Source organism: Loxodonta africana, chromosome 2 (assembly GCF_030014295.1).
Source record: "Loxodonta africana isolate mLoxAfr1 chromosome 2, mLoxAfr1.hap2, whole genome shotgun sequence".
NCBI classification, from domain to species: Eukaryota; Metazoa; Chordata; class Mammalia; order Proboscidea; family Elephantidae; genus Loxodonta; species Loxodonta africana.
This window is the reverse complement of record NC_087343.1, coordinates 127,656,409-127,677,172: the sequence shown is the minus strand read 5'-3', so window position 1 is coordinate 127,677,172 and position 20,764 is coordinate 127,656,409. Positions and strand designations below refer to the sequence as shown.

The 20,764-nt window shown below is 34.5% G+C and overlaps 1 protein-coding gene across 1 annotated transcript in view; it reads left to right on the top strand.

Moving 5' to 3' along the window:
* Positions 1-20,764, top strand: part of ADAMTS19 (ADAM metallopeptidase with thrombospondin type 1 motif 19) — a 326,216-nt gene that overhangs the window by 135,362 nt on the left and 170,090 nt on the right. The window contains exon 8 of the mRNA XM_064275572.1: positions 17,560-17,665. Within this exon, the coding sequence (XP_064131642.1) occupies positions 17,560-17,665 (106 nt within the window). The remainder of the gene's footprint in view (positions 1-17,559; positions 17,666-20,764) is intronic.

Below are 20,764 nucleotides of genomic sequence, written 5' to 3'. Positions count from 1 at the left end.
TGCTCATAAGGAACCTTTATATAGATCAAGAGGCAGTTGATCGGACAGAGCAAGGGGATACTGATTGGTTTAAAGTCAGGAAAGGTGTGGGTCAGGGTTGTATTCTTTCACCATACCTGTTTAATCTGTGTGCCGAACAAATACTATGAGCAGCTGTAGTATATGAAGAAGAACGGGGCATCAGGACTGGAGGAAGATTCATTAACAACCTGCGTTATGGAGATGACACAACCTTGCTTGCTGAAAGTGAAGAGGACTTGAAGCGCTTACTAATGAAGATCAAAGACCACAGCCTTCAGTATGGATTACACATAAAGAAAACAAAAATCGTCACAACTGGACCAATGAGCAACATCATGATAAACGGAGAAAAGTTTGAAGTTGTCAAGGATTTCATTTTACTTGGATCCACAATCAACAGCCATGGAAGCAGCAGTCAAGAAATCAAAAGACGCATTGCATTGGGCAAATCTGCTGCAAAGGACCTCTTCAAAGTGTTGAAGAGCAAAGATGTCACCCTGAAGACTAAGGTGCGCCTGACCCAAGCCATGGTATTTTCAATCACATCATATGCATGTGGAAGCTGGAAAACGAATAAAGAAGACCGAAGAAGAGTTGACACCTTTGAATTGTGGTGTTGACGAAGAATATTGAATATACCATGGACTGCCAAAAGAATGAACAAATCTGTTTGGAAGAATTGCGGCCAGAATGCTCCTTAGAGCAAGGATGGCGAGACTGCGTCTTACATACTTTGGACATGTTGTCAGGAGGGATGAGTCCCTGGAGAAGGACATCATGCTTGGCAGAGTACAGGGTCAGTGGAAAAGAGGAAGACCCTCAACGAGGTGGATTGACACAGTGGCTGCAACAATGAGCTCAAGCATAACGATTGTAAGGATGGCGCAGGACTGGGCAGTGTTTCGTTCCATTGTGCATAGGGTCGCTATGAGTTGGAACCGACTTGATGGCACCTAACAACAACAACAACATTAGTTATTGTATTAATATACTAAAAAAGCAGTTTATATAGCTTTTAGTAGCATGATTTTTTAGTTTTAATTGTGCCTGTTTAATGCCTTCAGGATATGATTACGTTATAACATTATAAAAATATGTTAGCCAAAATTCCTGATTTATATGCAATCAGAACGCTTTTAAATTTTTCCAGCTGTATCCTTAAACTTACTTCACAAAAATCCTCAGCTGTGATTCATCTTACCTATTTTTAAAGCCATGACAGTTTGTTAATCTCCAAGGCAGATGAAATCAGTAAACCTAATTAATTTTGTGTGTATGTGTTTGTGTGTGTGTGAGAGAGAGAAGGCATATTGAAAGCTTAAAAACTCATGATTCATCTTTTTGCAAAACTGACATAGCAATGAGAATACCGGTCTTCAGCTGTGTTTGTAGTAGACTGTGCTGTAAATTTCTCACTATTGGTTTACAAGATCTAGATGTGTGATCTACCATGTACGGCTTGTTCTGTGTGCCATAAGCACTATCTTTTCAGAGTTGTTCTGAAATTTAAGAATTTCACATGGTATGTTTTTTTAATGATGTTTCAACGGACAGTAATATACATTAGAGAAGGATTAGAGTCTGGTTTAGCTTCTTAAACCCTTTCATAATCTGCGCTTACCTTTTCTTAAGAGATATGAGAAGTGAACATGGTCTAGAATAAACCTAGAATACAATAGTGAGAGCACAAAACCAACTTATGGGCACACATTTTTAAAATTACTCTTCCCACTGTACAGAAGGAGCTCTCATCGTTTCAATGTCGGGGCTGGGGGGTAGGGAGTGGATGAGCCTCAGTGCTGTGCATTCCCTCTACCATGAATATTAAAGCATAAATTGCAAAAACAACAATAGGAACAACAAAACTTATTTTTGTATCCTTCACCATGATGTCTTCTCTATCTCTCCGAAGAGCAGAACTGAGGAATCTGTCCCCTCTGCTTATCCTACATACTGCTGTCCCTCTGGGTTCCCTTTCTTTCACTATTTTTCTTGTACGTTTACTTGCACCATCTTTTATATCCTTCTTTTTTCTTTTCTCACAACACATTAATATTTCACATAAAAGTTTCCAAATATTCAGAAGGGGTCTATATATGTAACTAGTCCAGTAGTTCACTGAACTTGCATCATGCCTTAGAATAATAAAATGAGTGATCCACTGTTTTATTTATTTTTGCTTTAGAAAAAAATATTAACATGTAAATTTCCATCTGCAGTTAATTTTGCCTCGATACACGTAGCATTCACTTTCTACAGGGTATTAAATCTTTCTCACAAGTCGCTACCTCACTTGATTTCAAGAAAATAAAAACATAAACCTGTGAATTAATGTTTAAATGGCCTTATTCATGAACCTTGCTTTCTTTCAGCTAAATACTCATTGTTTCCAAATGGCCCCCTTCACCTCTCATCTATCCTTTCCAAGTAGCTGGGGAGATGGGCTGTGGATCAGGACTCATAGGTTCTCTCGAGACCCTGCTCTTTGCAGTGTATTCTTCATTCTTCTTAGTAATGGAACACACTGCTAATCTTGGCTGCCAAGGATACAGGATACTTGAGGATAAGACTCAAGTATTGTGGTACGGCTAGGGGTCCTTAACTTTCCAGTGAGACTCATCTTTCCCCCCTTTCATCTTCCCACCCTGCCCAAACTTCATCCTTCCAATTTATACTGCTACTGGTTGCACTACTGAGCTTCAGCCATACCCTTTAAATGGACCCTGGGTTAGACGCCACCTCCCTACCCCTCTGTCTCCATGGCAGGGTTGTCTGGCCTCTCTCCTGAGTACCTTCCATGGCAGTGAGAATCAAAGTAGGCTCAGCAATGGTAACTCAGTCCTTCTCTCTGCCTAATCACACAGTATCATTAATTCTTTGGAGCCATCCTATATTGGTGTGAGGTTTTCCAATCCACTGTCCTCAAGAGTAACCAAAGGAATTAATTCTTTTTCTTCTGCACCTACCATCAGAGAGATGCCTTTGGATGACTAGGAAAACATCACCTACATGGAAATACAAAAGAGAAATGTACATTAATACATTTCAGAAATTGTCAACATTATATAATACAAAACACACATGAATTTTTAATTCATTCACTTAAATATTTATCAAACTCCTGAGAGTTTCAGACACTGTTCTATGTGTTGGGGAGTGAAGAAATTCATTTTTCAATATTTCTCTGCCCTCATGATGCTTACATTTTGATGGGAAGACAGTCAATGTATATTAAGTTGATTGGCACAGTATATGGAACTGCTATAGAAAAACTAGTGTCTCCGTGTAAGGGATAATCGGAGAGTTCCAGGGCAAGGAGAGAGCATTTATAATTTTGAATGTGGTAGTCAATAAATGTCACACTAAAAAAAGTGATATTTGAAAAGATTTGAAGATCAGAGAGCCCAGCAGATATCTGGGGTTAGATATCTAGGGAGAGAATGTTATAGGCAGAGAAAAAAGTCTGTGAAAAACTTCTAAGGTGGAAATGTGCTTGTCACGTTTGAGAGATTAAAAAAAAAAAAAAAGCTAAGATACCTAGAGTAGAATGAATAAGGGAGAGAATTATAGGACATTTTAGATTTTAGATTTTTTGTCAGCTTTGGTAAATTGTAAAATTTAGCAGCATACTTGTTATTTATATTACCTTCCTCTTAGTGTTTTAATGTCTCAGGATTTGTTTCTAATATTAATAATTTGTAGTTATGTCTTATTCTTTATTAGTTTGCTAAGGAATTATCAATTTTTTCTGATTTTTATTTTGTACACTTTTTTTCTACTTCATTGATTTTCTTCTTTACTTAATTATTTCCTCCCTCATACTTGTCTCTGACGCTGCCTTATTTTCCCAGCTCCTTGTAGGGCTTTAAGCTCTGGTGGTGTAGTGGTTAAGTGCTACAGCTGCTAACCAAAAAGTCGGTAGTTTGAATCACTAGATGCCCCTCGGAAGCCCTGTGGGGCAGTTCTGCCCTGTCCTATAGGGTCACTGTGAGTTGGAATCGACTCAATGGCAGTGGGTTTAGGGTTTTTTTTTTTTGGTTTGTAGGGCTTTAATCATTGATTTTTCATGTTTATTTTTTTTTCCTAAGATATGAGTTCAAGCCTCTGAATTTCCCTAAGCACTGCTTTCGTTTCAGCCACACATTTTTGGAAATGTTCTATTTTTATTATGACTTATTTTTATAATTTCCATTATAATTTATTCTTTGACCTGTGGATTATTTAAAAGTATACTATCTCATTTCTAGGCAATTTGCTTTCGTTTTGTTTCTTTAGTTATCTCTTCAGTTCTTGATTTTGAGCTTATTTCCATCGTGGACAGTGAACATGCTTTGGATGATTTCCATGTTTGAAATTCGCTGAGGTTCTCTTCAGTACTGAGCATATGGTCAATATTTATACATGTCCTGTGTACGCTTGTAAAGAATGTGAACGTGCAGTTGGGCACAGTGTTCTATTATGCTAATTAAGGTAGGCTTGCTAATTTTGTTTTCAGATTTTTTTATGTCCTTAGTGAATGGTTTTTCTGTTTGTTCTGTCAGCTACCAAGAGAAACATACTAATGCCTCTCACTATGATTTCAGATTTGTCGTTTTTTCTTATAATTACGGCCAGTTTTACTTTATATGTTTTTACGCTTGGTTATTGACTAAATACGGATAGAAAATTGTGATGTCTTCTTGTTAGAGTGACCCTTTTACCATTGAAAAATGTCATTATCTCTTGATGCTTCTGCCTTAAATCCCATTTATTGAATGTATTTATATATTTTTAATATTAGTATAATCATCCTATCTCTATTTTGATTAGTGTGTACATACTATATCATTTTCCCATGCTTTTACCTTTAGCCTGTCTATATTCTTATGTTTAAAGTATAACTCTTGCAAATAGAAAAGAGTTAGTTCTTTTAATCTTAGCCTCTGATTTAGAATACTTAGTACATTTTATTTAATGAAAGTATTGATATTAAATGCTGTTTCTTTTCTATTTGACTTTGTTTCATGTTTTCATATTTTTTTCTTCCTTTTTTGCTTTTTTTTTTTTTACAGGTAATTCAATATTTGTATGCCATTTTCCCTCAAGTTGTTAGTTATATATTGTACTTTTTTGTATGCGATTACCTGAGATATCACAACGCTTATCACTTTACCACTAAAACTTTTGAAGACTTGATCTTAATGAAGTTCCCCACATGTAAGTGAATCTCCAGCGTCTTAGTTACCTAGTGCTACTGTAAAATATATACCACATGTAGGTGGCTTTAAAGAGCAGACGTTTATTTTCTCACAGGTCTGGAGGCTAAAAGTCCAAACCATGGTCTCTGCTGTGTTGATTCCTTCCTTGTAGATAGTCCTAGGTGTTCCTTGGTTTCATGGCTTGTAGATGATCCTCACGGGGACCCCCTTCTTCTCCTTTATGTGTGTGTCTCTGTGTCTGATCTGTTCTTTTTATAATTCAAAAGTGACTAAATTTACAACCTACCCAACTCAAGTATGATCTAATTAACAACACAGAAAACCATGTTTCCAAACAGGATTGCGTTCCCACATACATGGGTTAGGATTCCAATACTTATTTTGGGGTGACACAATTTGATCTGTAGCCCCCTACTACATATTGTGGCATGTATTTTAGTTCTCTGTATTTTAAACTTTGAAAGATATTATAATTATTGTTTGTGTATTCAATAATTGTTTATAAAGATAATTGTTTATAGTTACCCATATATTTCCTCTTCCTGGTGTTATTCATTCCTCCTGTATTTCCATGTTTCAGCCTGAGGTGATTTTTCCTTCTGTCTGAAGAAAGAAAAATTAACATCTTTTGCAGTTGTAGGCCTTCACTTTTTGTTTGTATAAAAACGTCTTTATCGTACCTTTATTTTTAAAAAAATAGTTTCAGTTTGTATAGAATTAGAGATTAGAGACTTTTTTTCCTATCAAACTTCAGAGCTGCCGTTCCGTTATCTTTCAGCTTTTATTGTTTTTGTTGTGAAGGTGGCTGTCAGTTTTACTGTTGTTACTTTAAAGTAATGTTTCTTTTTTCTCTGGGTGCTTTTTAAATTGCCTTCTTTTGTTTTAAGCAGTTTTGAGATGCAGCTTTGTTTTTTCTACTTTGTCTTACTGGGCATTTTTAGTCTGTGTGTTGATATCTTTTAAACCATATTGAAATTTTAACCCAATTTTTTGAAAAACACTTGGCCGTTAGCTCTCGAGTAAATTCACGTCTTGTTATCTCGCTCCTCTTATTCTAGAATTCAAGTTACAAGTAAGTAAAACCTGTGACTGTGTCCTAAATATATCTTATGCTCCATTCTTTTTTCTCTCTCATTTTATTTGCTTGAATTTGCATATTTTCAGTCAACAAATCTATCCAGTAATCTGTTCCTTTATTCTGTTTTCCATCTTGAATCTATTGTGTTAATCTCAAATATTGTGTTTTTTCAGATTAAGAATGTCCATTTGATTCTTTTTGTAGTTTCTCAATTTTTCTTCAATGTAGTCCATCTTTGCCTCTATGTTCCTTAACATACTAACCCCAGTTATGTTAAAATCCATGTCTGCTTACTAAAAAATTTGATCAATTCTAGGTGACAGTTTTCTTTGTTTCTTTGGTCATATATGTCTTCCCTTACCATACCTGGTATTTTTGTTGTTATTCAGTTATCCACACTGTGTATGAAAAACAGTAGAGGTGCCAGATGATGTTATCATATGAGAGAAAGTGTTTAATCATTCCTTTTCTAGACAGTATGGAGGACTAGTGATCTTAGTCCAGTTGAGGACTATGCTTTGTCAAGGTGGTTTACACTTTGAGTAAAGTTCTCTGGAAGTTCCCACTCTTTCTCAATCATGGAAACCCTGGTGGCATAGTGGTTAAGTGCTATGGCTGCTAACCAAAGAGTCGGCAGTTTGAATCTGCGGGGCGCTTCTTGGAAACTCTATGGGGCAGTTCTACTCTGTTCTCTAGGGTCACTATGAGTCGGAATCGACTTGATGGCACTGGGTTTGGTTTTTGGTTTGGTTCTCAATCATGGAATTCTATGACTTTCAATTAAGAGATCGACTGGCAAGTCCACGTGGCAATTCTGCTGTGATCTTCCAAGGTTTTAGGTTTAGCTCTTTAAAGTCTATTTACCCCATGTATTTTTAGAATATGGCAATTTTCTTGAGAGTGGCACTCCAGCCCTCTGTAACCACCAGATCTGTCGGTTGTTTGTGTGTGTGCGTATGTGTGTGTGTGTGTGTGTGTGTTTCCTCTTTGCTTCTGCAATTGTCCTCTTCCTGGGTGAAGCCTAGCTTTTCAGCCTCAGCTAATAGCACCACGGAAAAAGTGGCTGTGGATGTTCAGCTCACCTTTGAGAGTTTCTCCTATTTTTAGGATTTTAAAACCAATTCTTTTGTTTCTGCAGTTCTCTGATCCTTTAAAATTATTATTTTTCTATTCTATTCAACTTTCCTAGTTGTTCTCAGCAATAACACTGGACCGTTGTGAACTACTCTACTTTGTGTCTCAATAATGTTGTTATGTAATGAGTGGGTGAAATTATTTCCAAATGCTTGTAATTTCCATTGCGATTTCTCTTCCTTGATCCATGAGTTATTTAGAAGTCTATTTTTAAATACCATTTATTAGGAGGGAGAAAAGGAGAAAGAACTGGAAGAGTAACGATTGTTTTGTTGATTTTAATTTTATTGTAGTGAGGTTAGAGAATATTCTCTATGATATTAACCTTTAGATATATACTGTTCTTTGATGGAATTTGTAATTTTTAAAAAAGTTTGATATATGTTTAAAGATGATGTATATCTTCTAATTGCAAGGTTGTGTGTGTATATTATGTCAAACTTACATGAAGTGTTTAGATCCTCTGTATCTTTATATTCTTATTTATTTTTATCTATTTAATCTGTCAGTTATAAAAGAGATTGGATAATATCTGCATAGGATTTTAGAATAGTCTTATTTTATCATCAGTTTGAGACTGAATTACCAGATACATATATATATTTAGTATTGCCAAATGCTTCTGATAGTTATATAATTAATGATCATCTTTATAGTAATTTTTTTTCTTAAAGTATATTTTAAAAATATTAAGTATGTAACACTAGTTTTGGGAAATTTTATTTGGTGATTCTTTTTCATTGCATTTATTTTTATTGTTATGTTTATGGATGTCCATTTTAGCCCAAAATGGATGAATTATTTAAAATCCAAACCAAGAATTTTTTTTCCCAAGCAAGTTTAATTCATTTACTTTTATGTAGGACCCTGTATTGAATCACATTCTATATTAGTCTTTGTTTCAAGGATTTTTATCTATGTAAGCCTTTAACGCCCTTATTGTTGAGGATATACTAAATGAAGTGCTGATGCAGAAAAGTACTCTATGGCTTGCCCACTTAAATAATCTAAACTACCACCTCTGTGAGAAACATTAACTCTCATAAGAATATTCTTACCTTTTCCTTGCCTAGTCCTTTGTACCTTCACTGTCTTTCTGTAGCTAACTCTTATGTAAACAGTAATATTGGCAATTTTTTTTTTCTCTAAAAGCCTTGCCTGCTTTGAGTTTTCCCCTTCTGACATCTCTTTTCTAACTCCCATAATATTTTATGTATATACTTATGTTTGAATGATAATGTTTTAAAATAAGTACGTCTGTGCTTACATTCGTAAAGGCATTTCTCAGCATCTATTCATCTTTGAATAGTTCCTTTGATACGTTTTAACTTACTAGATTACTTGCCACATCAGGCCTGAAGTAATAGTTGACATTATTTCTTAATTGAACTTCTTAAAATAAGAATATGCCAGAGAAAAGTATTGCATCTCTACTCAGAATTTATCAATCAGTAAAATACTATTGTTCTCTTATGTGTATCGCTCTCTAAATCTATATAACATTCTAATGTATGTAATTGCTACAGTAACCTGTAGATTGATGACCTAGAAAGTGAAAATGTACTATTAAATGTTGTGACTAGCTTTTTTAATTTTTTACAATTTTATTGAATTTTTAAAGAGAGTAGTTATTTCAACAATTATATTAAAAGGTGCTATTTTCTGATGCTTACTATGTGTCAATCCTCACAGCAAACTTATAAGCTAGGCTGTAAAGTTATCCCCATTTTACATATGAGGAAATTGAAGTAATTTATACTAGGTAGAACTGTATGACCAGTAACTAGGAGAGACAGGATTTTGAAGTCAAGTAGCTTACCTAGTGGTTGAAACAACAGTCAGGAGTCAGACTACTTCCTTTTGTTAGGACACATCTATCTGATTTCATAAAAACTTCTGACTTCCTGTCTAGTGCATTATGGTATAGTGTATCCTGTAAGCTCTTAAAGATCTCCAGCTATCTTCAGGAGGTACGTCCTGTCATGTTGTAGGATAGTGTGTTTTGTTTTCAGATGAGAAATTCTGTTTACTCTTGGTGTATGACTTGATTCATTTTTAGGTGAGAAACGAGAGGATTTTTTTTTTTTTGTTTGCTTTGCTTTTTCAGAGTTCTATATATTAAAGAACTCTGAAGGGCACTGGGTTGTTTTTTATATATATATATATTAAAGAGTACTTTGAAAAGGATCTGCATTACATCTATCTTTAAATAACAGCTGTGTTAAATCCTTTCCTCTCCTCACCCCTACCCCCTATTATAATAAGAAACATGTGAGTTCTTGAAAGGACCTGAAAAGCATGGGCTTTTAAATAGAAAAATGCAAGTCATTTAAATTAGTCATGGTTACACTTATTCTCCATAACTTTCAATTCAAAGAAAAACTCCTTGGTGTGCCAAAAATAGAGGAAATGCAATTTGAATTTATCAGAGTTTTAGTTGAAGATTCCGACTTTATACTTAAGTAAAAGCAGAATAGGAGTAGAGGGTCATCTTTGAATTTTAAATGATACTTCAGTCTATAAGAGATTTCTTAATTGCCATTCAAAATTCAGAGACATGATTACCATATTCATAAGGCTTTACATTTTCCCGTTGTAAAATTATTATAGACATTTACATGAATTTGGAAAATGGGAAAAGAAGAAAATTCACCAATAGTCTTAGCACGTAGTACAACTGCTGTAACAAATTAGCAAACATGTTTAGTCTTTTTTTCCTATGAATATGTGGTGGTAGGAAAATTTTAAATACATCGTTGTAATCTTAGTTCCATAAAAATATGTACTCTGCATTTTCAAATTACATTTTATATTAAAAAATTATATAAATTTTATTTTATAAGATATATCTTCCTTATTATAAAATATCATTTTTATTACCATATACGTATATTTTTTAATAACCACATAAAAGTCCTCTGATTGTCCTTAACCTGGTGAGAAACCTAGGGCCCCCAGAGAGGATATTGTTCATTCTTTCTTTTCCCTTATGTCAGAAGGTTGGAGCAAGGAACAAACAAAAATTGTGTATCTGTTCCTTCCTCTTGCTCTTCAGTGCTACTCCTAAATAAAAAAGCTCTTCCATCCGCATAGAAAAACCTCATTTGAACCTCAAGCTCTTAAGCTTTACCATCTTATCCCTCACTGTCATTGTGATCACTTGATCTCCTTGGTCCCTTGCCAAATTTCCTATGGATTTTAGTCCCCTTTCTCACTTTCCTGAATTCAGCTGATTGGGTGCAATTTCATTTCCATGTTATGATCAATCCACCAACACTACTTGATAATTCTTTGACCTAAGCCTTTATGAACTTTACTTCTACCCTGCTCTATTCCTTTGACAACATTTAGTCATGTCATGGAACTTAACCTCTGAAGTCTTAAATCCTTAAATTCTACTCTCTGATCACAATCTCTAGTACTTATTCACTGTTTCCTAAGGTGTCTGCTTTTTATTTCATTGACGACTCCATTTTCCCAACCACTGCATTCTCTAAATTATCAATCTGCCTCTAGCTTTACTTCTTTACTTATCCACCATAGATCCCTACAAGTTCTACCCCTTCTTTCACTTTATCTGTACTTCCAACTCTCATAACCCTTGGTTCTTCCTTTATACCTGATCTGTGACCCACAACCCAAATCGAATCCAAATATATTGTGCTTCTCTGTTTCAGTCATAATATTGGATATCAGTCAATTGGACACATGCTACACCAGGCTCATGGTCTCTATCCTCATCTGGACTGACCTGTTTTCTGACCAATTCATGCATACCCCTAGTACTTATTTGAGTCCTTCTGATTTCCCTCAGTTAATATTCCAAGCTCTTGTTTCTTTTCTAAAAACCACTATCCAATTCCCATTCACCCTTTGACCCATAGATCAGATGACGTTGACTTCTTTTTGACTTAGACATACAAAAATTTCAGGAAAAAGTTCCTGCCTTAATTCCCATCAGACCTAAAATAAATTTCTAACTGTTGTCTTCTTTATCTTCTTCCCCCTTCTCCTTGTAAGAGGGTCCTGGTTTCTGTCCACAACTAATCTTTCCTGCCATCTCAAAATTATTGTTTCATTACTGGCTTCTCAACTCTCCTATGTCTTCACACTTTCTCTTTTAACACCCTTTCCCTCGGGCATATGACTTGCTCAAGTCTCTAAAAGTTTAAAATCTGCACTAGTAACAAAGCTACTATCTACCATTCATTACTCGCCTTTTTTCCAGGCACTTTTATTTTTTTTTACACAAATCTCCACTCTGTCACTTCCCATTAATGGAATGCTTTGTAGAATTCACAAGTGAAACCCACAGGCCTCATATTCTCTGATTTGGAAGGTTATTAATTGTTGATTCAATTTCTTTAATAGATACAGGCCTATTCAGATTATCTATTTCTACTTGTGTGAGTTTTGCTTGGTTGTACCTTTCAAAGAATTGGTGCATTTCATCTATGTTGTCAGTTTGTGGGCATAGAGTTGTTCATAGTATTTCTTTATTATCCTTTTAATATCCATGGGATCAGCTGTGTTCTTTTAATGTATCATTTCATTTCATGTTTTTGTGCTTTAGAACTTAATTGTTCTCTTCCGAATAGAGAACTCTGTTCTCTTCCCAAAATCATATATTTTTTCCTAATTACTCCTTCAGTTTAAGACTTTAAGTTATGATGGTGCTGTAAGTTCACATTTTAACATGCGAACAAAACAGAACAGAAACACAAAAAAATTTGAATTGTAAGTGAGGCATAAGACAGATAAGTAGAAACAGTACACTTAAGATTCATGTAGAAAATAAGTGCGTAGCAGGACACAAAGAAAGCCTCAAATATGTGAAAGGATTATTATCATGTAGACAGTGCTTTGACAACAATCAAATTAAGTTTGAAATCAATAAACAAAGAATTAAAAAAAAACATATGTTTGAACATGAAAATATTACCCTAGGTAACTCATGAATTAAAGAAGACATTACAAAAGAAACTACAAAAATTTTAGAACTGAGTGACAGTGAAAGAAGAATTAGATATAAATGACTTACGTCTTTAACTTCAACTCTAGAATCTAGAAAAAGAATAGAGAAAACCCAAAGAAAGTACTAAGGAAAGAAATTTTAAAATGATTAAATGAATTAACAATCTCAAAATTTATTCTTTTAGAAAACTAGGGAAATATCCCTCTAGAAAGATGAATAACAATAAGAGAAAGAGAATGGAAAGACAAAATATTACCAACAACTCCCATTGTCATTGAATCCATTCCACCTCATAGTGACCTATAGGACAGGGTAGAACTGGCCCTTAGGGTCTCCAATGCTGTAATCTTTATGGGATCAGATTGCCACATCTATCTCCTGGAAAGGGGCTGGTGGGTTCTAACCATGAACCTTTCAATTAGCAGCTGAGCGCCTAACCACTGCATCACCAGAGCCCCTTAAGAAAAAATAGTGGGGCACAATTATAGACTAAGTAAAGATGCAGAGTTCGTGATAAATTTCTAAGAAGAATTTTATGGCAGTATATTTGAAAATCATACAATTGATAATTTTATAGGAAAATACATTTTAGAAAGTTATTAAAAAGAAAAAAAACTTGTATGAACCAAAAACTATGTAACACATTAAATGGTTAATCAGATACAGATATCCCCACCCACTGCCTTCCAAAAAGCCACACCAGCCCAAGATTTGTTTATATGCAAAATTTGGGTAAGTTTCTAAGGAACAGATAACTTCTGCTGCGTTATACAGTTTTATATATTGTAAAATATATCATAGGTTCTCAACTGTTTTTATGAATGTAAATAACAAAATTTAGTATCACAGGAATTAAAAAAAAAAAAGGATACTTGAAAATCACAACAGTCCACTAAACCTGTTACCATCAAGTCAATTCCGACTCATAGTGACCCTATAGGACAGAGTAGAACTGCCCCATAGAGTTCCCAAGGAGCGCCTGGTATATTTGAACTGCTGACCTTTTGGTTAGCAGATGTGGGTCTTAACCGCTACACCACCAGGGTTTCCAACACTCCACTAGCATACTTTATATTAAGGAAAGAAAATTGGAGAAAAAACATGCCCACATCTCAATATATAAAGAAAAGGCATTCAGTAAAATTCAGTATTAACTTACGATTTTAAAAAATCCTGTAACAAGCCTAAATTGGAAGTAATTTCCTTAACCTAATAAACGATGTACATGAAAGTCTTACAGCAAACATCATAGTCACTTGTGAAACTATAAAAACATTCCTGTTAATGTCTGAGGGAAAAACAAGGAACTCAATACCACCCATGTATGTGAACAATATATTAGAAATCTTAGTCAATGCAGTAAAACTATAAAAATATAGAAAAGATAAAAATTAGAAACAAGAGAGAAAATACAGTTCTTATTTGGGGAAAATATGGTATTTGATGGGAGATACAGGAGAAGAAATTTAAATGTAATGTGACTAAATTTGGCAACTACAACTACCGGTCCATGTAGCAAATCGGTATATGACATGGCGGTAACCTATTAGCTGAGTTTTAAATCTGTACATGGTGATGGCATTATTTTATTTGTGCTGAAAAAAGTGGGCAACCTACTGGCAATTTTTTTTTTTTTTTTTACAAAATGATGCTAATTACAGTTGAATTTGATAATTTTTTAGGACATTGAACCTCAAATGAGTTTTCTTTCATTTTCAAATGCCCAAGGGAATTTTAATATTCCATTAATGACATAAATTTCTTTCACCCTCCCTTTTTTTTCCTTCTTTTTTCTTCTCTTCTCCACTTTTTTCTTTCCTTTTTCCTTCCTTTCTCCTCCCTCTGTCTCTTCCTTCTTTTCTTTTTTCTCCTTTGTCATAGATTGAATTGTGTCTCCCAAAAATATCTGTCAACTTGGCTATGCTATGATTCCCAGTATTGTGCTATTGTCCGCCGTTTTGTCATCTGATGTGACATATGATGCTGAGGTGGGATTAGCAGCGGTTTTGTTATGAGGCAGGACTCAATCTACAGGATTATATCTTATTTAAAACCAATCTCTTTTGAGATACAAAAGAGAGAAGGGAGCAGAGAGACATGGGGATCTCATACCACCAAGAAAGTAGTGCCAGGAGAAGACCTGGGGTTCCTGAGCTGAAAAACTCCTAGTTTAGGGAAAGATTGATGACAAGGACCTTCCTCCGGAGCTGACAGAAGCAGAAAGCCTTCCCCTGGAGCTGATGTCCTGAATTTGAACTTCTAGCCTACTCAACTGTGAGAGAGTAAATTTCTGTTTGTTAAAGCCAGCCACTTGTGGTATTTCTGTTATAGCAGCACTAGATAACTAAGACACCCTTTGATTACAAAACAAGGATTATTTTCACAATTATCCCAAAGACTTTTTTTATTAATAAGTACATGTTTTAGTGCTCTTAAAATTCACATGATCTTTAAAAATGTTTTGAAGATTTTTTTTTCCTTTGTTGTTTCATGCAACTAAATAAGAGAAGATGCCTTAACCGTAGAAAGGAATATGTTTTACTCCTCTTCACTGCCTTCCTCTTCTCCCTTCTCCAAACCTCTCCTTTTTTCACTATCCTTAGCTTCCCTTTCTCCTTTATCTTGATTTACTTTGGAATAATTTCATTTACCTTAATAAGCCAGGATATGCCCATTCATAAAGAAGTCCTTTTATCTATTTGTAGATGTGAAATTTCTATAAGATCTGTTTTTTAATTTGTACGTACATAGTGAAAGTAACATCTATATGTATATTTCAGCTCTTGACTGTTTCTTCCTATAGTTATATTTCTAAAAATAACATGTTTATACCACATTTTTCTTAAAGAATGTATCTCCATTTTCCAAATAGGCCGGTTGATACCAGGCTGTGACATTCAGCATGAAGATGTGACTTAGTCTTTTAGAGCTAGCATAACAAAATACCACATCATGGGCAATATGAAAGAGCAGAAATTTAGTGTCTCACAGTTTTGGAGGATAGGAGTCCAAATCAGGGTATTGGTGGTGTTGATTCTTTAGAGAACTCTGTGAGAGGAACTCTCCCAGGCCTTTCTCCTCACCTCTGGTAGCTCCTGACAATCCTTGGTGTTCCTTGGCTTGTAGATACATCTTCATAAGTCATCTCCCGCCTTTGTCTGTATCTCCATGTGTCTACTCTCCTTTTTTATAAGGACAGGAGTCATGTGGTATTAGGACCTACCCTACTGTAGTATGACGTCATGTTAACCTTCAAAAACCCTATTGCAAAACAAGATCAAATTCACAGGTACAGGCTTTAGGACTTCAACACATTTTTTTGAGAGACACTATTCAATCCATGTGTTCTTTGGAAGCGAAGATGGTGAGACTTCGTTTCATGTGCTTTGGATGTGTTATTAGGAGGGATCAGTCAGTGGAAGAGGCCATCATGCTTGGTAAAGTAGAGGGTTAGCAAAAAAGAAGAACCTCCATGAGATGGATTAACGCAGTGGCAGCAAGAATGGGCTCAAACAGTAATGACTGTGAGGATGGCAGTGGTTCTTTCTGTTGTACATAGGGTTGCTATGGGTCAGAACCTACTTGATGACATCTAACAACAACAACAATTCAGTCCATACCCAAGGTTTTATATGTATTTTCAGCTAACCTCCCAGTTTTCAGCCCTCCAGCAATGCCCTGTGCGCCTCAGTTTTGAACTTCCCTGGGGTTCGGCCACACTCATTAATTCTCCTCTCATAGAAAATTCCTCTTTCCTGTCATTTAGGATGTGGCTTCTTCTAAATCATTTCATATAACTCCGTTTATCTTCTGTGTTTCCAAAACATGGACAAGGAAATTTATTCTTCTTTTTCCTTTTAAACGTAATTATTCCTTACCATTATTTCTTAAGTTTCTAGAGAGAGAAAAAAGGTCACAAGCAGTTAGCCAACCATCTTTAACCAGAGGCAGCTCTACACCAAGTGGTTATCAAAAACGAATAAATGTTAGATGCCAGATAAAGCTGGATTGAAACCCTATTCTACTATTAATTGTATTATCTTTGGTAAAACATTTCATCAGTGTAGGCCTTAATAGCTTCATCCATAAAATGAACTTAAAACAGTATTTTATAAGAATATGAGAATATATAATGAATTCAATAAATACTAGATATTATTGTAAGTCCAGTTATTTAAAAATAACTTTAAAACTTACCTTCATAAGGTTAGAATTCCTTTTGTTTTGAAAAAAATTTTTAAATTGTGAAAATATGTATAACCCAACATTAGCCAATTCAGCATTTTTTACATGTACAATTCAGTGACACTGATTATATTAATCATATTGCTAGAATTCCTTTTTAAATGATATTTATTCAGGAATATGTTTTAATTAGTAAAATAGTACAGAAAACTTTGAATAAAAATATTAATGAGTTCAGATGGTAATGTCTTTACTGATACTTTAAACCAAAAGACCGACTATCTTGCTGAAGTTTTTATCATAAAAAATCCTTCAGTCTCCTACTCTGCGGACTCTGCTAGTACACTATGCTGGTGTATTACCATGGAGCTTTGTAATTTGAGTTATTGTACTATATACAGCCTTATTAGCCAAGACATTTTCAAAGGAAACGCTTTCAATTTATCAAATATCGCAAATAGCTTTTATGTCACATTAGTTAAAATATTTAATAAAATAAAATTTCAAAATTTTATAAACTCAAGATATAAATGTAAATTAAGTATATTGTATATGTAATTTATTTTACTTTATAGATATTTCTTTGAAACTAAGAGATTCCCAAGAATTGAAAAATATTTAACATATTCAGTACTTTTTGATTTATAAGTTACAACTATTCGCTAGTCTTAAATGACAATGAAAAGTGGCATTAAAAAATGTGTTCCTACAGTATACTTTTTGAGAATTGGATAATTAGAAAAATAATTTCATCTAAAATATGAAATTGAAAAGAGTATTAAAAGGTGATTGATCCATGTCTAAGTATGTTCTCGCAAAATGTCTATGTATAAGAACTCGATATCACAATGTAATTTTGCTGCATTGGAGTGAAAAACAACTATCCTTTTCATTCCTGCTAATAATTCCTGTATAAACATATGCATGTTGAATTGTGACATATGGTAATTAATATTTATGTTTTCTAGGCATCGCTTACTTGAGTGGAATGTGTAGTGAAAAGAGAAAATGTATCATTGCTGAAGACAATGGCTTGAATCTGGCATTTACGATTGCTCATGAAATGGGTCACAAGTAAGTAAATTGTGGCTGAGCCAGTGTATTAGTGTGTGACTTTGTAATATGAGTTATTGTACTATATGCACATCTTTTTTATATTTTTGTGGGGGACTTAGAGTTTTTGAAAAATTATGGAAACAAGAAGTGGTAGAGAAGAGAGCACCTAAATATAAAGAGTGTTTTCTGAATGCGGTAACCATTCCTGATAGTCTTAATAAAATCTCATTACGTTGTCAAAATTCTCATCAGGACAATCGTTACAGGGCATGACTTTTTTTATTTTTTTTTTTTACTAGGTATTTCTAACTGATATAAACATTGCAGTAATCATGAGACTACAAAGCTATATATTTTTCAAGTAAACATTTAAGGAAAATACTTGCACAAATGAAAATACTTCCAGCCTATAATAGCACCTGTGTTTATTATTACAAGGCACAGAGTAAAGAAATTAACCAGCAAAGTTTAGGAGTAAGGTACTTGAAAGACAACTAAGCTGGATATATAATTACATGTAATGAGCTACGTATCAGACACAGTTCTAAGCATTTTAATGGATTAGTTTAATACAAAAAGTGTGAAGAGATAGTTACTTTTAGTTTCATTTTAGAGATACTATTAATAGCAGCAATAATAATGGCCAATAACAACACTTACAAGAACTTACTACGTTCCAGGCAGAACTATGTGCTTTATATATCCTCACAACAATCTCGTGAGGTAAGAGCTGTTGTTATTGTGTGTCACCATAGCAATCCTGTATGACAGAGTAGAACTACCCCATAGGGTTTCCTAGGCTGTAATCTTTGGAGTGGAGCCCTGTTGGCAAAGTAATTAAGAGTTCAGCTGCTAGCCAAAAGGTCGGCAGTTCAAATCCACCAGCAGCTCCTTTGGAAACCCTGTGGGGAAGTTCTACTCTGTCCTATAGGGTTGCTATGAATTGGAATCAACTGGATGGCAATGGGTTTGGATTTTTGGGTATTCTTTGGAGCAGATCATCAGGTCTTTTCTCCCACAGAGTGGGTGCTGGATTCGAACCACTGACATTTTGGTTAGCAGCTGAGCGCTTAACCGTTGTGCCATCAGGGCTTAGTTGTACTTGTTTATCAGGGGAGGAAACTGAAGCATAGAGAAGATAAGTTACCTTGCCAAAGTTAAGGAAATAATAAGTGGTGGAGCAAGGATTTGAACTCAAGCATTTCAACTCAGGACACATTGTTCTGAGTTTCTACAATAAATTATCTGATATCTTTGAGCCTTAGTTTCCTCGTCCGTAAAATGAGGATAACACCTTTTTGTGGAGGTGCATCAGGGAGTCAAATTACATACCACCAGTTACCAGTTGAGCGATCCCAACTCTTGGTGATCCCACGTGTTTCAGAGTAGAACTGTGCTGCCTAGGGTTTTCAATGACTGTGATCTTTCAGAATTAGATCACCAGGCTTGTCTTCAAGGTGCCTCTAGGTAGATTTGAACTGTCAACGTTTCAGTTAGTAGCTGAGTGTTTAACCACATTTACAGGCAGTATTTTATGATAGAAACAGCATGAGTTTTAGAATCAGAGTTAGTTTTGGCTCTAGACATCCCCACTTGCTAACTGTAAGAGCAGAATAAATAAAATAATGTATTCTAATTGGACTCAGATTTAGTGAGGTCCTACTTGGGGAGTTGGTCATTATGGAGGCTTCTTGGGTCAAAGATATATTTAGTTTGACCTGCAGTGCTTAAAAAATTGAATTAGTTCCCAATATTAAAAAGTATAGATTTGACAGAAAAATGGAGATATCTGGACCTGGCAACACTGGACCACAGTCCCATATGTCAGCCATTCATTAGAGCTGAGTAGCGTCTGTATGCTTTAGACTGGCCTCTTTGTCCCCAGTTCTTCCCAGGCCACAGCATTATCTAGTGTTTTTCACTTCATTTTCATTATGTGCCTGGACTCTATAGAAAAATGAATAAAGTTGAGTTTGCAGTGGAATTTGATTGGTACAAGAAGGCTTAGAAGAAACAATAGAGCATGACAGTGGTTGATTAAAAAAACAAACTTATTTTTATTCAGTTAAGCGCAAGTACAGCAAAGTGACAAATTGTAATTATAAAATTCAATGAATTATCAAAAATTGAATACACGCATTTACTGAACCCAGTCCAAGAAACAGAACATTATCAGCAGTGATAGGCTTTTGATGTCATCATTCTTAAATGTGCAGATATATACATACTTTCATTTTCTCCCATGCAGATGTTCAGTTTTCAGTTGACTGCTTTAGAATACAAGGAGTTTGTTACGTCAAATAATAATAATAAAGAAATACATAAATAAGTAAATAAAGTAAATGCACTTAAAATTATTATTCTTTAGGGAAAGTATACAATAATCTTCTGCAATATTGAGGTCCAAGATTGATAGGACTTAGATTCTTAATTGTAATACAAGTTCTACAATTTAAAGATAATTTCAGCTTACTCCTATTAGAAAAAACTTTTGACATCCTTTAAAAGAAAAGTGCTGAGAATAATGTTTAGAGGCAATAAAAGGTCTTTACCAAATATTTTAAGAAGATAAGTACAAATTAATTATAAACAAAATTCCCACAAAATATATTCGAGTTTCCAAATAATTATAATTGTACTTTTTATTTATGGAAAAATTATAATTATACTTTCAAAATGTAGTAACAACTTGATGTACAATTTGAGTACATTTTCATGAAACAGACATTAAATAATTTCACCAAGTACTGTGCATAGTAGAGTTTACTTTAAAAAGTAGGTCTACTTTTTTTAAAAGCAGGTATGTAAAATTAATTTCTTCTATCTCTGTTATATCCTGAAATGTAGGAAAAATACTAACTAAAGGAGTCAACAATAATACAAGTTAATTTAGGAACACCCAAAGTCTTGGTCAAGAAGCTACAACTACTTAAACAAAAAACTAAACAAGGTAATTTAAGCAAAGACTACTTTGGCTTTATGTAGTAGAAACACTGGTTTATAACCAGGAACTCAGGTTGGAATGGCTAAAATTGTACTAAAATATTATTTTAGTAGACTTTTATGTAGCTGTACCCAAAATCAATAGAGATTTGCCAAATGTATGTGTAGTGTTGG